Source organism: Penicillium waksmanii (genome assembly GCF_028829765.1).
Source record: "Penicillium waksmanii strain IBT 27052 chromosome Unknown utg000001l:1.0-4852451.0:1.0-4856178.0, whole genome shotgun sequence".
In the NCBI taxonomy this organism is placed as follows: Eukaryota; Fungi; Ascomycota; class Eurotiomycetes; order Eurotiales; family Aspergillaceae; genus Penicillium; species Penicillium waksmanii.
The window spans coordinates 489,581-504,385 of NW_026643248.1; the positions used below are offsets into that span (position 1 = coordinate 489,581).

Sequence of the window (14,805 nt, forward strand, 5' to 3'; positions counted from 1 at the left end):
TTAGCGCCATCAATTTGAGATGTGGCATCACCGGCCACTTCTTCGATGGCTTTCTTCTGCTCCTCAATAGGGATGAGCTCGACACGACCGATAGCATCGCCTTCATCGTCGACAATTTCACCGTCGTCATTGAGTGTGAATCGAATCATCACCGGTGGCCTATAAAGCACTGGGCTCAAATACGGTTGTTGAAATGGAAGGCTCAACACATCATGTCGTTGAGGCTGATGCGGGAGTTAATGACTTTCCTGAGGCAGAAAAGTCATAAGAGCCCCGAGAGGGGCAAGATAGCAGCGAAGCGTTTACAACTTCTATCATTGTTCCTTAATTACTCAGTAACCTGATAAAAACTTACACTTTCAAATAAATAATGCAGACGCATCCCATGGATAAATAGCTTCAATCCCGATGAGTTACCGAAAATCGTACTCTTACTACCTAGGTACTCGATCCGTTCGATCTGGTTCGTGTCACCTCAGGCTTGACAACTGCACTATTTCACTACTTATTTGACCTCAGCCATGTATAACCATGATGATACGTTGCAGAAAGATGGTATTTATCTTATCACCGCGACTCCATCTACATCTGATGTCACAGGCATGCTAATCATGGTCACATTGCTAAAACTTGACCAATGAGCGGAATACCCCTTTTGCAGAAGCTGATCTTGACTTGAAACTACTTTCTACAACTTTTTGACTTGTTTTTGTCAGTTGGAAGCATGTATCTGCAATATACTTGCTGTCCCACGGGCTCATCCCCAGATTATATTATGTCAGCATTCTAGCATGTGATGCCGCGGTGCTTTGATTATAATTCCATCTTCCGAGCGACCGAATCACCGAAGTACTGAACTTGATCACGAGTTCTTAAATTATTCTTTCCCCGAGAACTTCTAGCTTCATCCCTGAGACCCCCAGCATCACCATCGTCATGGCCGCTCTCTTCACGGTCCCGATCGCCTCGACCGGCGGCTCCATCGTCTGCACCAACCCCACAGGGCAGGGCCAAGACAAGCAGAATGTCTACCTGCTCACATTCATTTCGCCAAAGGACAATCGGCTGACACCGTCATTCATTGATGCGATGATTCTCGCTCTTGACATCATCGAACATCGCTATCCGAAGGGTGTTGTAATCACGACCAGCGGTATTACCAAGTTCTACAGCAATGGGCTGGACCTGGACGTTGTGGCGAGCACCGAGGGCTTCCTGGACAAGTGGCTATGGCAGTTGTTCCGACGATTGTTGACGTGCGTTATTTGATCCCCCCCTTCTCTTCCGGACAGATGCCCAAGAGAGCTGCAATCTAACAAAGCTGCCTTAGCTTCCCAATGCCGACCGTCTGTCTGCTCAATGGGCATGCATTCGCAGGCGGCTTCATGCTTGCCATGTACCATGATTATCGCGTTCAGAATCCTGAGAAGGGATTCCTCTGCGTCAATGAGCTTGAGTTTGGTGTCCCACTCCAAACCCCCATGATGAGCATTTTCCGTGAGAAGCTGGTTCCCACGACGTTCCGGAATGTGGTTCTCGAGGCGCGTCGATTTGGCGGCAAGGATTCCCTGCAAGCGGGAATTGTCGACGCACTGGGTGGACTTGATGAGACTCTTGCCTTGATTCGCGATCGGAAGATCTTGAACAAAGCTGATACAGGTATCTATGGTGTCATGAAGGAGGAGATGTACTCACGTGTGTTGAACGGTATCGATGATCATAATGGAAACCTTGCCTGGCGTGATAGGGTGGAAGAAAAGAAGGGAGACCTGCTGCAAAAGAGTTCGCGGGCTGTTGAGGAGTGGGAGAAGAACAGCAAGGCCAAGCTCTGATATAACTACCGGAAGTTAACCTTGGAAGGTGCTCTATGACCCCGAGCTGTAAATTTTCAGATAGAATGTGTAAATAACCTCATGCAATTTTGACTTGATTCAGTAATTAAAAGGCGATACACGGCTTCTTGGGATAGGAATTGGAATAGATCAAATTGTCGGTAATACAACACGAAGTAGAGGATATATTTCAGGAAAGGTTTTCCCGTAACTTGAACGTAATAGCTAACGTAATTCCCGCCCGAGTGAAACACCCGCCCGAGTGAAACACCTACCCCCATTAGAAAAATTCAAAATCGATTATCTCAACCAACACCTATTAATTCGGCTAAATATAGCGATTTTTACATGTATTAATCTTGTGCCCAGTCTCCCTGCACCCACTACACCTAGGCAGAGCCCTAGTACGTGGTGTATCTGCCTGAGCAGGCAATTCGCCCTGCTCGTGCGATACTACCCCATCACCTTCTACTAGCTGGTTTAGCTGTTCAACTAGCTGTAAGCCCTCTTCGACGGTTAGACCCTCTTCGCAGGGTATCTGCCTAGTTGACCGATTGCGCTTCTTGATAATTTTCTCGTTCGCCATACGTAAATTCGCATTATCCTGCGCTAGCAACGCAGCGTTGTGAAGCGATAGTGCAGTGCCCTTGATAATTTGATCTAGCATGCTTTTGATTGGGCTTGGAGGGCTACTTGACCGACGGTGTAGTAGATCCTTAAGCATAGATGCTTGTTTTTGTAGCTGAACAACAGTTCTAGACGTTTTTGGTGTAAATTGGCTAGATCTGCTGCTTGGCCGGCTGCTTGGTGGTGTAGGCGTTCGTAGAGAGATATTAAGCTTTGAAAGTACTCTTTCTGCATCGACTAGTACTAGGCCACTAGCTGTAAAGCTATTCTGAATAATAGCTGGCTTTTGGAAGGCCTCTAGCCGTACGTATTGATAGTTCTCCAAGAAATCGTACTTATCGATATGGTTATATCCCCTACGCGTAAGATCGCTGACGAAACGACTATACGCTCTCTTGACTACTGCAAAGCAGCCAATATCTAGTAGCTGTAGTAGATATAATGAATACGAAGGCATACAAAGAGGTATAATATTGTTTTCTTTACAGATTTGGTCGAATTGGGGCGTAAGGTGGCTACCATAACCGTCAAGAATCAGTAGGCGAAACTGGCCGCGTACGCGCAAATTTGTTGATGGGATAAAAAGCTTTTATAGCCAACGTAGGCCAATCTCATCAGTGGTCCAGCCGTTATTAGAGACCTCGATTCGCCAATCTTTCGGAAGATTATCGGTAAACTATCCTACAATAGCTACTTTGCCCTTAAAGATCACACATGGCGGTAGCGAATAGCCATCTGCGCATATTGTTTCGATAGCAGTAACCCATTCACGATTTCCCGGTTGTAATAGACGTCTCCGACCGTAGTATTCTGCCCGCATTACTACCTTCTGTAAGGATATAAGGCCCATTACAAAGCCTGTCTCATCAAAGTTATAGATATCCTCCGGTTGAATACCGTTCTCATCAATAACGCGTTGTACGGTAGAAAACCACTCTCGTAGTGATTTTAGGTCTTCGTTTAGTGCACGCTGGTAGTCGTATCGTACTGAGTAGCGTATACGTAGCTCATCACGACGTTGAATAAATTTAGATGGCCAATTCTTGCCAACAGTAGGCGGAGGTTGGCTACCGCGCGCAGCCAGTAGGATATTAGCCATTTCTCCTACAGTAGCCGGCCTAGGCGCTGCTCCACGCACATCCATAGAGAGAATCCACTCAGTAAGCGAATCCTCCTCTAATTGGGTCAATTTATGGCCGTTTGGGCGTATATCGACGCGTGAGGGTAGGCTATTCGCCCGTCGAGACAAGGTAACATAAGATACACCAAATTGCTTCGCAGCTGCGCGAATTGATTTGAATTGACCCTTTTGAATAGCTTGCAAGGCTAATAGAACCCTGCCCTCTTTCTCGGTCGCTTTTTGCCAGGATTCAGTGCGTTTTGGTGGCATGGTAGATGGTTGAAGCATGTAAGTTGGTCAGAACGCGCGATTTCTGGTGGGGTGTTTCACTCGGGCGGGTGTTTCACTCGGGCGGGAATTACGTTACCAGTAATGCTGTCACTCTTTACCAGGATTGAAATTTGAACACACCCAAGGAGTCAATAATGGCCCCACGACCCTGGAAGTCGAATTCCACGGTTAATCCTTCTATTGCGGGTCTTTAATAGTCATATAATAATAATATCACAATAGCGACTGGCAAAATATGTAATAATGACCACGATACTTAATCCAACTTTTTTCGAGTCATAACCCCATACAATCCATGCTACTACTACTAAAACCAATTTTTCCCAACTCCATATGATTGAAAGGCAGATCGTTCTGATAAACAGCAATCATAATGTATTGGTCCACCCTATATTGCCGCTTCTGTGGTAGTGATACGCTTGCCAGAACATGGGCTTCAAGTTCGGATGGGGATGGAGGGGTTCAAGTTCTAGATGGTTGGACTACTTGGCCGGGGCGTGAGTATCTTGCCAGGGGTTCCAGTGGACAGCCATTGGCTAATGGAGAATCTTTATAGTATATACGAAGCGCGGTAAAGTCTCTCTATCGACATTCGAGGAGCGAAAGGATGACCATGAGCTTCAGAAAAATTGGTACGACATGGTTATGGGCAAGGCGGAGCCCGAGCTAGCGCTCATATTCCACAATAAGTGCTGGGATGCTTTCATGAATTACTTTGGGCCAGGCACAATGGGTCTTAAACTTGAACGCATCTTCGCGATATGCAAATATATACAACATCCCAGTCAAAACTGGAACTTGAAAGGTGTTGGATGGGCCTTTGAAATTTATTCCAATGGAATGAAAATAGGGGGTGGGACAAATTTTGCGCGTGAGAAGGATTTGTTGGTTTTCCACTTAACAGGATCTCGAAATCCCCATATTGAAAGATATTCAGCGGAAAAATTCAGCCGAAGACTTGCCAAGTTGCCCCCACCTGCGACTTATATCGAGAGAAGTACCTCCCGGTGTCTCACTTCAAGTTCGAGCTTCATCTCGCCTCCAAGAGACATCTTTTTGCGTCTTAACTTCGACATTTTGGTCATTATTGCGAGCTTTCTTTCAGTCGAAGATGCTTTGAGCCTGTGCTCAGTTTCGCCCGCAACACATGCTGCAAGGGGCATGCTGAAGTCGCAGTCGTTTTGGAAAAGCAGGTTTCGATTGGACGGAGAGCTTGGATATTTAACCTTCCTTCTCGAGGAGGAGAGAACGTTGCTTTCCAGTAAAAGCATCAATTGGCAAAAAATCTACTATCGGGCACAGTCAGCTCTTCCAGGTGCAGTACAATACCAAAAAACTTTGGATATTCAACATTTCTGCTTGTTTCAAGATCTTGTCCGAAAAGAAAAGCGATTGTGGGAGAGACTTTGGTGGTTTAAAAATAGGTACTTGATGATTCGATTTCCAGCGTATAAACTCAAATCCTCAGAAAGATCATTGTTCAAGAATCTGCAGTGGGAAACGGCTGAGGTGGCGTCCATATACTTCAAAGGTCGACATAAACTGAGTTGGAGATCTACCAGGATCGTAATCCTGTACCCCTCGCTCCACCAAATAAAAGTCTGGGTTTTAGCGGACGGGCCAAACACTCATATCATAGGAATGGAGTTCGTCTTCAGGGATAAAAAGCAACCCAATCGGCGCCTCGGATACCGCATTCCGTCAAAGGAAATAGTGGTGAACATCGACAATCCAAAAGATATCAGAGCACTCGACATACGCAAATCAGGAGAAGGAATCGCCGCTCTTTGTTTCTTAAGGCCATCAACTACTGCTGGTGAGTCCTTGGAGCCGATCGAGCCGGGTTGGATTGGGACACCCAACATCGACGAAACAAGTAGGCTTGTTTCGAAGTCTGAGATTATGGCGCTTCAAGCGGTATTTGACGTAAGAAGAATCCCATTAAATTTCGAAGCCATAGCGTGTTCTAATGAGATGAGTCTAGTACTATCAGATGGCTGGGATTGGAATTGGGAAATCTCAAACACCAAGGACCATATTGAAAAAAAAAAAAAAAAAAATCACATTGCTTGACCGGGTTGATAATAAATTGTCCTAGCTTGTCCTGATACCAAAGTCATTGATCGAATATAGCGAGTTAATCAACGAGTTAATCAAGGGAAATTTGCTGAGATTCAAAAATAGACCGAAGAGGTTCCTAATAAAATCGCCAAGCTTGATAACAAGGAGATCTACATGGCATGCATGGCTACACGTTCTTGAACATACAACATGCGATGCACAACAGGTGTAGAATAGCTGCAGCGTAGAAAGCTGATTACGTCGCATACTAAACCAAGCCAATTGCACTGGGCAAAGTTCCAGACTGCAATAAGCAATATGGATGGCATCAAGCAAGGAGTAGGCCGTAGAATTACAAACCAGACGCTTGGAGACGGGACTTGACTGGTCTCGACGACAAAGAGCTCCGAGCAAGCACGAGAATGACCTTCGCCGAGACTCACAGCTGAAGGCAACTGTGTTGATGATGAAATTGTGATTAGGAATGAGAAAGATATAAATGGGATGGGTTGCTGATGCTTCTTGGTTCAGATCTACAAGATTCAACTCCCTACCTGGCCCATCCGATTTGTCTCAAAAAGAATCGGTAAGGTGTTTCGGGCTTCTGTTTCTCAGACATTTACGCCAGCCAAGCTTGCACTTAGTGATATTTCTCTCAATCATGAGGCCAGAATACCTTTTGGTATGTTTGGGTCTGGGAGTTAGTACCGTCGCTGCTCCTGTACCCACCGAAGCAAGTGAGTAATAACATATGTGAGGTTTGGTACTACGGCTGACGCCTGTTTACTATAGAAGCCGATGGAAACCTTTGTCTCAGAGGCGATGGCGGTGGCTGTTTTAGTGGAGGCTTTGGGGGAGGTTTCGGCATAGGCTTTGGAAGTGGATCCGAGAGAGGCTCTGGTAGAGGATGCTCTTCGGGGGATGAAAGAGGGGAAGGAGAAGAGGGCGGTGAAAGGGGAGAAGGGGGCGAGAGAGAAGAAGGTCGAGAAGGTGAAGAAGGCAGAGATGGCAGAGGTGGCTCTGGGGGAGCTGGTGCTGGCGGCGGTGGTGGCCTCGGGGGTGCCGGCGGGGCTGGCACTGGCGGCGCTGCTGCTGGTGGAGCAGGTGCTGGTGCTGGAGGTGAAAACAGCCAAGAAAACGGTATTCAAAACGGGGCTGGTGGTGGCCAGGCTGGAGGCCAAAGCCAAGAAGGCCTTGGAGGAGGTGGTCTTGGAGGTGGCGGAAATGGAGATCAAAGTCAAGGTGGCGGTGCCGGGGGCCAACAGCAAGGTGGTCCCCTTGGAGGTGCTCTTGGAGGCGGCGACGCTGGAGGTCAGGGAGGACAAGAAGGTGGAGGCTCAGCCGGCGAAGGACAAGGAGGTGACGGTGGAGAAAGGGGGGATGGAGGAGATGGAAGAGGTCCAGGGGGCAGAGGTGGAGGTGGAGGTGGAGGTGGAGGGGAAGGCAATGGAGATGGAAGAGGAGGTGGTGGCGGCGGAGGTGGTGATGGAAAGGGAGGAGGCCACGGAGGAGGTGGCGGCGGTGGTAGAGGTGATGGACGCGGAGATGGTGATGGACGAGGAGGTGGCGATGATAACAATGGTCACTCCGGTGGAATCGGGTTTGGATTTGGTGGAGGCGGCGGCATCAGTTGGGAGCATCAGAGATGAGCTGCCTTATGCAAAGCAAAGGGGAGACCTGTGATGAGCATCAAGTAATGTGGATCGGGTATGACAAGTTGAAACAGCATGAACATCGGGTGGAAATCGTTATAAATTGGTAATAATAATGGTCTTTTCGGACATCTATAGCATATTTGCTCCCGTCGTAATAGAATACATAGCATCGTAAGGTATACCGTGATCATCAAGAGCCCATCCAGGGCTCACTTCTTCGTCTTGTCGAGCCGGTCAACAAGTGGGCGATAAGGGGAGGCCAGAACATGTTCTGGCGCAGGTTCTCCCCGTCTGAGGTCTCCAGGACTTGGTCTGCGGAGTTGTTCTTCATGCATGCGGTCCAGCGAGTCGCCAACCACATGGTACTTGGACCAGTTGATTGGAGGCATGCGTACCACGTTTTGGGCCGCCGGTATGCGGCCAAAGGGAGACAACTTCGGATCTTTGCCTGTTGATTGCCCCCCCGGTTTCATTTTGGTTTTCTTCGTCTTCGTCGGTGTCCATATTGTCGTCTTCGGTGAATTGGATCACAGCGCCGCTGTCCTCCGTGCGTAATCTCCCCGAGGCCAGATCACGGGCAAAGCCTTCTGGATCGGAGCCAGCAACATCTTTCATACGCTCGAGGCTTTGGATGTCGCGCAAACTTTGTTGTTTCTGCAGTTGCAATATTGAGATCGCCGACCGCAGAGCGATCGCATCGGGGTTCTCGCTTTCGGAGATAGGCACGGGAGGCGGTTCTGGTTTAATGACAGCCGGTGCTGCAGGTGGCCGCGGGGCTTGGTAGGCGGGTGTCTCTGGTGCAACTTGAGTTGTCGGCGACGGCGACAAAAGGGGTGGCACTATTGTCGCATTGTTGGTTGCGACTGGATCGAGATGGGCGAATACCGGCGTCACTGGAGAATATGGCGGGCGGGGTGGGGTGCCTGGCCGATCATCCGTGATGGTCGCAGCGTCGGAAGGCTGCATAGCCAGGGGAAGAAAACTGCGGTGATGTTGAGCCACGGTGGTAAAATTGGGGGAGGGTGGCCTTCTGTAATTTACAGAAGCACCCTTGAGTCGTAAATACAAAAAGAAAAGAAAAAGTCGGAGAAAGCGGGGAAGTCGAAAGTCGTCGAAGGCCGGCGGTTTGTGGCTCAGGGCCCGCACTGGCGTCACCGGCGTGAGGCTCTTCCGATGCGCCAACAATTAGAGACAGGCTCAGTAGCCACGCAGCCACAGTTGCGCAAATGCACTTGGGTGTCGATTTTTCAAGTCAGGCGAAGGATGATATGATGGTTGAATTCGTGATAAGAGGGCGAAGTGCTGGCAAACCTGTCAAGTACGGGGAACCCAGCCCAGTGTTTGATGCAATTTGTCTGGTCCGTGGGAGACATAAGATATGCGGGATTGCTATCCCGGCGAAGAATAAGTGCACAGGTCTGTACAATACCAAACAGTTCGCATGCCAAGTAGGGAATATGAGTGGAAATGTGAGTGGAAATGGAAGTGGAAGTATGTCGAGGGAAGGACATGGTCGAAGATGAACAATCACGAGGTGTTTGACCGCTTTCGCATTTTGCCCAATTGTCTCGTTTCACCGCCTCCGCTTTCAATTTTTGATCAGCCCACCGCGACATCTCCGCTTCCATGTGCATTTACTAACTTACAACACACCCAAAAATGAAGCGCAAGACTGAGGAACGACCTTCGCTTGATGGCAATGGCTTGCCTAATTCCAAAAAGCGTGCGCTATCTACCGAGGAGGCCGTCAGCCGTTTCAGTGATGGATTGTTCGACCCCGCGAAGCAGAAGAACTACACCGATTCTTACGCCAAGTCGAGCCCGTACGTTGACAATCATATTCCTATGAGCATTGGCAGATGTTTGCTCGAAATTTGACTCATTTTGCTTATTTTTAGTTATTACCACGGCGTCATCCACCCTCTTATCGAACCATCTCTGCTCCGTTCCGTCCGCGATGAAATTCAAGAACACCTCTCCTTCACCGAGAAGGAGACCGATATTTATAAGATCTTCCAATCAGGAGATCTGGCCAACCTTGACGGTCTTGATGATTCCTCTCTCTCCAAACTGCCGTCTATCTTGAAGCTCCGCGACGCCATGTACTCGGCACGCTTCCGTGAATACTTGTCCTCCGTGACTGGCTCTGGAAAGCTGAGTGGACAGAAGACCGACATGGCGATTAACGTGTATAACGAGGGATGCCATCTTCTCTGTCACGACGACGTTATCGGTAGCCGACGTGTCAGCTATATCCTCTACCTGACCGACCCCGACACTCCATGGCAAGAACAATGGGGCGGTGCCCTGCGCCTGTACCCAACCACCACCGAGAAGGATGCCCAAGGTGAGGATGTCAAGATTCCCAGCCCGGATTTCAGCCTCTCCATTCCCCCGGCTTTCAACCAGCTTAGCTTCTTCACCGTTCAGCCGGGTGAGAGCTTCCACGATGTCGAGGAGGTATACCACCCCCGTGACGGCGAGGACAAGTCCAAGAAGCGCGTGCGCATGGCAATCAGCGGCTGGTTCCACATTCCTCAAGAAGGCGAGGATGGCTACGAGGAGGGTTTGGAGGAGAAGCTAGCGGAGCGCAGCAGTTTGGCCCAGCTGCAGGGCCGCGGCGACATCTACGATCTGCCGCAGCCAAACCCCATTGCTTGGGAGGAGCCCGAGGTGGAGGGGAAGGGCAAGGGCAAAGTTGAGGAGCAAATAGAGGGTAACGAATTCTCAGAGTCTGATCTGGAGTTCTTAGTCAAGTACATTGCGCCCTCATATTTGACCCCCGATATTGCCGAAGAAATGTCAGATTCGTTCGCGAGCGAGTCCTCTCTCAGTCTGGAGCGATTCCTACATGAGAAGTTTGCTTCTCGGGTCAGCGCGTACATTGAGGAACAGGAGCGGCAATCTCTTCCCTCCTCATCAGAGGAGATCAAGTCCCAAACTGGATGGACCGTTGCTCGTCCCCCGCACAAGCACCGATACTTGTATCAACAACCTGCATCTGGTGAGACCGAGAATCCCATCAAGGAGATTTTGAATGTCCTCTTCCCTTCGCAGCCTTTCCGGAAATGGCTGTCCCTTATCACTGGCGTCGATCACCTTACAAGCCACAACTTCCTTGCCCGTCGTTTCCGTCGCGGTGCAGACTACACACTGGCGAGTGGATACGACGCCGAAGAGCCTCGTCTGGAGTTCACCCTTGGCCTCACACCATCATCGGGATGGGAGAAAGAGGTGGAGGAAGAGGAAGAGGATGGAGAGAACGGCGGGGCTCAGTCCAAGCCCAAGGATCAGGCCAACGGTGATGCCGCTGAGCACCCCTCGGTTGGTGGCTATGAGATTTATATGGCTGGCGACGACGAGGAAGATGAAGAGGAGGACGAAGAGAATGCCGATCAGGTACTCCGGCCCAAGGAGAAGAAGAAGGCAGACCCCGCGATCTATCGCTCGGCCGGTGCGGACGAGGACGATGGCATTTTATTCAGCACACAGGCTGGCTGGAACCGTCTTAGCATTGTACTCCGTGACAATGCAACTCTAAAGTTTGTCAAGTACGTCAGTGCAGCGGCTAAGGGTGACCGATGGGATATCACTGGTGATATTGGAGTCCAGTTCGAGGAGGGTGATGACGACGACGACGACGAGGATATGGACGACCAAGGCGAAGATGAAGGAGAAGAGGACGAAGATGAAAATGAAGATGAGGAAGAGGAGGAGGAGGAGTAGATTTGACATTGGCAACATCGTTACTTAGCCTATTACTAGCCAAAAGTTTGTAGATATTCATCAACCCCCGATTTATGATACCTGTCACCGCGCACGCGCACGCACACACACATTTTACACACCCGACCACATCCATATCGATCAATAATTGGTCGAACATGCAATCTCCTCCATCTGCTCCAAGTTCTCCTGCAGAGACTCACACTTCGCCTGGAAGCAACTGTAACAATCTGGCCCAAGCGGCAATCGAAGCAGATTCTCTTTCCCGACCCCCATGTCCGTTCCACTAACAACCTCCAAGATCCTTGCTGCGGCCTTGACAGGATCGCCTTGCTGGCTTCCATTACTCGACCTGAATGCGCGAATCATATCGTCCACCGGTGTTCCCACATAGTCCGCCGTCATCCCAGCCGCAGGTGTGACGAATGCCGACAAGAATTTAGTCCGGAAAATGCCAGGCTCTACGATCAGCACGCGGATTCCAAAGGGCCGCAACTCTGCTGCCAGACTTTCTGACACACCTGCAACAATTTGAAACATGTCAGATGAGGACAATCAGGTCTTTAACTCTCCTCGTTCTCACTCACCCTCAAGAGCAAACTTTGACCCAGCGTACATGGCACAGCCCGGAAACGCCTGGAATCCAGCACTACTACTAACATTGACGACAATGCCAGACCTCTGTGCACGCATAAATGGCAAAACACCTTTCAAGACGCGAATCGGTCCGTACAAGTTCGTGCTGAACTGTGCCTCAATCTCCGCCTCGCTCATGTCTTCAATGCTGCCTAAAAGGGAGTAACCCGCATTATTGACCACCACATCAATTGATGAGCCACCGTTTTCACGGACAATCTCTTCCACGTGGCGGACTGTATCGGTCTGTGTCACATCTAGTCTGACCCAGACGCCTCCTAACTCTGTGATTTGCGGGTTTTCAAATGCGGCTTTCTCTGGGTTCCGGGCTGCTGCAAGAACCTGGTTTCCAGCGCGTAGGGCTGACTCGGCGATCGCTGCTCCTAGTCCAGAGGAGGCACCAGTGATGAGCCAGGTTTGAGAAGACATTTTGAAGGAGTTGGGGGGGGGGGGGGTGAAGGGAGAGGACTTGTAGCAGGTTGACTCGAATTATTAGGTGGTGGTTGTCCTTTTCCAGAAGCCAGGCTGTTTTCGCCAGGGCTTTCTAGTACCTGCGGCATTTTATACCAGTCAATGAGGCTTTTGGCTTCAGCCCCTGAAGTTTTGGTCACAATACGCGACCGATTAGGGAAATCGTCTGCGAGCATGGCATTTTTCGGCCCCATCCACGTCTCATGATAAAGGGCCTAGTCTAATTGTTTAATGATGTTCTAGATCGGAGTTTAGCATGGAGTTTACAACTTAAACGCGCCCGGCGAGATACCCCACAGATATGAAAGAGCCGTTCTAATTCGATGAGCCTCAATGATACACGGCAACGCCCCGGGGCCCGAAACCTCACTAGTCTCAATCTAACCCCTTATGAGAAATGAGGGAAAACAGAACTCCAGCTAATACTATCATACGCATCCTTAGGCAGAAGTCGCAGACCAGCCAACGATATCACCAAGAAGTAAGCCCGAGCCACTGTGTACACAATGATAACAGTGAAGAACAAAGGTGCAGCAAGGATATCAAAATCCCCATCTCGAAAGACAAAGAATATCTTCCGGTTTGATCGGACCCCCATCCACCATAATACCCAGAGCGCACCCCAAAGCGGGGAGGTGACAAGGCAGAGCGCAGAAGTTCGCCACAACCAGCGCTCGATGGGCGTTGGAAACTCGTAGTTCCAGGCTGCTAGATGAAGTCTGCCGTACATGACGTTAAACAAAACATGCAGGCCCTTATCGAGCGATAGTTCATGACCGACATTCGTGCTCCAGCTGCCCTAAATACTGCGAACATTGAAATTGCCGGCGCTTTCGCGGAGCACGTCGAGGGGCTGGCTATTCTCATGAACGGATCGAAAGATGTCACACCCTCTGCTTTCCAGAATTCGCAGACCCTGTCGAGCATTTGGAGCAATACCATGCAATATATAGACATCTTCGTCGGAAGATTCGTCGAATTTAAGATGTTCGATATCGTCAGCATTATATTTTTCCAGTAAGACAGGTAAAGACTTTAATTGCGGAACACAAGGCGGCAGTGCATATCCATTTTCGCCTCTGGAAGCGAGAATAACGCGCTCCTTCCAGTATTCCATTCTTCGAACGCGACAATGCTCACAATGCTTGAGATAGAGAGCGTGACTGATAGAGTAAAAGTTGAAAAGAGCACCAATGTACTCAGTATCCGTCCCCGCCAATTCAATGGACTGGGTCAAATTGTACGGTTTATTAAACCAGATGGCATAGAGCAAGATCGTACAACCGACATGGATAGCGGTATGTGTTTCCAAAGGCGTGACAGTAATTCCCTGAATAAGGCGCGCCACGACCTGTAGCGCGAACCACAGGATTTGGAACAGAACCAGCAGTTTGGCGAAAAGGTCTGCTTTGCTGCGTTCCTCGATATCCGTCGCTTGGATCGTCGGCAAATAACCGGTTTTGGCAAGGATCGTGATTCCTTCAGAGGCGATGAGACGACGAATAGTCTTTTCGTGCCCATGGCGATCCGTGCATGTCGTTGTCATGGCGAATCCACCCATTACTGCGAACATGGCCTGTTCTATAACCCATGACCCTTTAGCGGAGCCGTTAGCTGCGCTAAATAGAGGTGGATACTACTCGAGTCTCCATTCGAGTAACTGCTCCATTGATCCGATTCAGGGGTCATTGGAGGTGAAATAATTGCCTGTGGTTGGATCAGCTGTGATCATAATTTTGTTTCTCGAATCTGCTAAAATAAGAGGGGAAAAAAAGAAAGGAAGGAAGGAAGGAAAAAGAGAATGCTGACTTACGGCGTAGCGGCTAGCTTGATTCACGTCTAGCATTAATCGACGCGCAAGTAGACGCTGGTTCAAAGCCTCGGACATGATAATCTCAGGAAAGATAATGGCGAGAGCCATCAGTCCTAGGCGATGACAGACGGCGCATCGTAATCGGTACACAAGAGGAACATTCGGATGAACAGCCGTCCAAACACATAAACCCAGCGTCGACAAAAAGACCAAAGAATATCGGTTAAGCCTCTTCCAGACGGACTAGGAGTCCACTTCTGAACTTCAGGCATGTTATTTAAACCCGTGGCTTCTTCCCAATGGACTAATGTCTGGAAATCCGAGAAGCGAGTGAAATGTATAGTTTTATAAATCATACCCCTTACGCGAGCCGCAGGGAGTAGCCTAGTTGCACGGAGCAGTGAGAGGTCGAGAATCGGTGACACTTCGTGGCTAGTTCAGATATCAATGAGTTTGCGGTCGCAGGGCTATTGTCACACCTGATAGAATCCTGAGTGGGACGCCTTGTTCAGAGGCCTCCTCTTCTTCGCATTGCCCCAAATATTCTCCGCTTGAGCCTCGAATTGCGGCGTT

The 14,805-nt window shown here is 49.4% G+C and overlaps 6 protein-coding genes across 6 annotated transcripts; 3 read left to right on the forward strand and 3 right to left on the reverse strand.

Annotated features, from left to right (window-relative positions):
* Positions 1-936: 936 nt before the first annotated feature.
* Positions 937-1,832, forward strand: N7481_000175 (enoyl-CoA hydratase/isomerase family protein; the record flags this gene model as incomplete). Its single annotated transcript, XM_057259394.1, has 2 exons — positions 937-1,256; positions 1,331-1,832. 2 exons carry the CDS (start codon positions 937-939, stop codon positions 1,830-1,832), a joined length of 822 nt encoding a protein of 273 aa, XP_057127226.1.
* Positions 1,833-6,852: 5,020 nt separating this feature from the next.
* Positions 6,853-7,614, forward strand: N7481_000176 (uncharacterized protein; the record flags this gene model as incomplete). The annotated part of the gene is made up of 1 exon (XM_057259395.1): positions 6,853-7,614. The coding sequence occupies one exon, from the start codon at positions 6,853-6,855 to the stop codon at positions 7,612-7,614; it is 762 nt and encodes a 253-aa protein (XP_057127227.1).
* A 299-nt stretch (positions 7,615-7,913) lies between these two features.
* Positions 7,914-8,552, reverse strand: N7481_000177 (uncharacterized protein; the record flags this gene model as incomplete). Its single annotated transcript, XM_057259396.1, has 1 exon — positions 7,914-8,552. One exon carries the CDS (start codon positions 8,550-8,552, stop codon positions 7,914-7,916), a length of 639 nt encoding a protein of 212 aa, XP_057127228.1.
* Positions 8,553-9,245: 693 nt separating this feature from the next.
* Positions 9,246-11,312, forward strand: N7481_000178 (oxidative DNA demethylase; the record flags this gene model as incomplete). Its single annotated transcript, XM_057259397.1, has 2 exons — positions 9,246-9,409; positions 9,485-11,312. 2 exons carry the CDS (start codon positions 9,246-9,248, stop codon positions 11,310-11,312), a joined length of 1,992 nt encoding a protein of 663 aa, XP_057127229.1.
* A 141-nt stretch (positions 11,313-11,453) lies between these two features.
* Positions 11,454-12,377, reverse strand: N7481_000179 (SDR family oxidoreductase; the record flags this gene model as incomplete). The annotated part of the gene is made up of 2 exons (XM_057259398.1): positions 11,454-11,833; positions 11,900-12,377. The coding sequence occupies 2 exons, from the start codon at positions 12,375-12,377 to the stop codon at positions 11,454-11,456; spliced, it is 858 nt and encodes a 285-aa protein (XP_057127230.1).
* An 841-nt stretch (positions 12,378-13,218) lies between these two features.
* On the reverse strand, positions 13,219-13,965 carry N7481_000180 (uncharacterized protein; the record flags this gene model as incomplete). The annotated part of the gene is made up of 1 exon (XM_057259399.1): positions 13,219-13,965. One exon carries the CDS (start codon positions 13,963-13,965, stop codon positions 13,219-13,221), a length of 747 nt encoding a protein of 248 aa, XP_057127231.1.
* Positions 13,966-14,805: the final 840 nt, after the last annotated feature.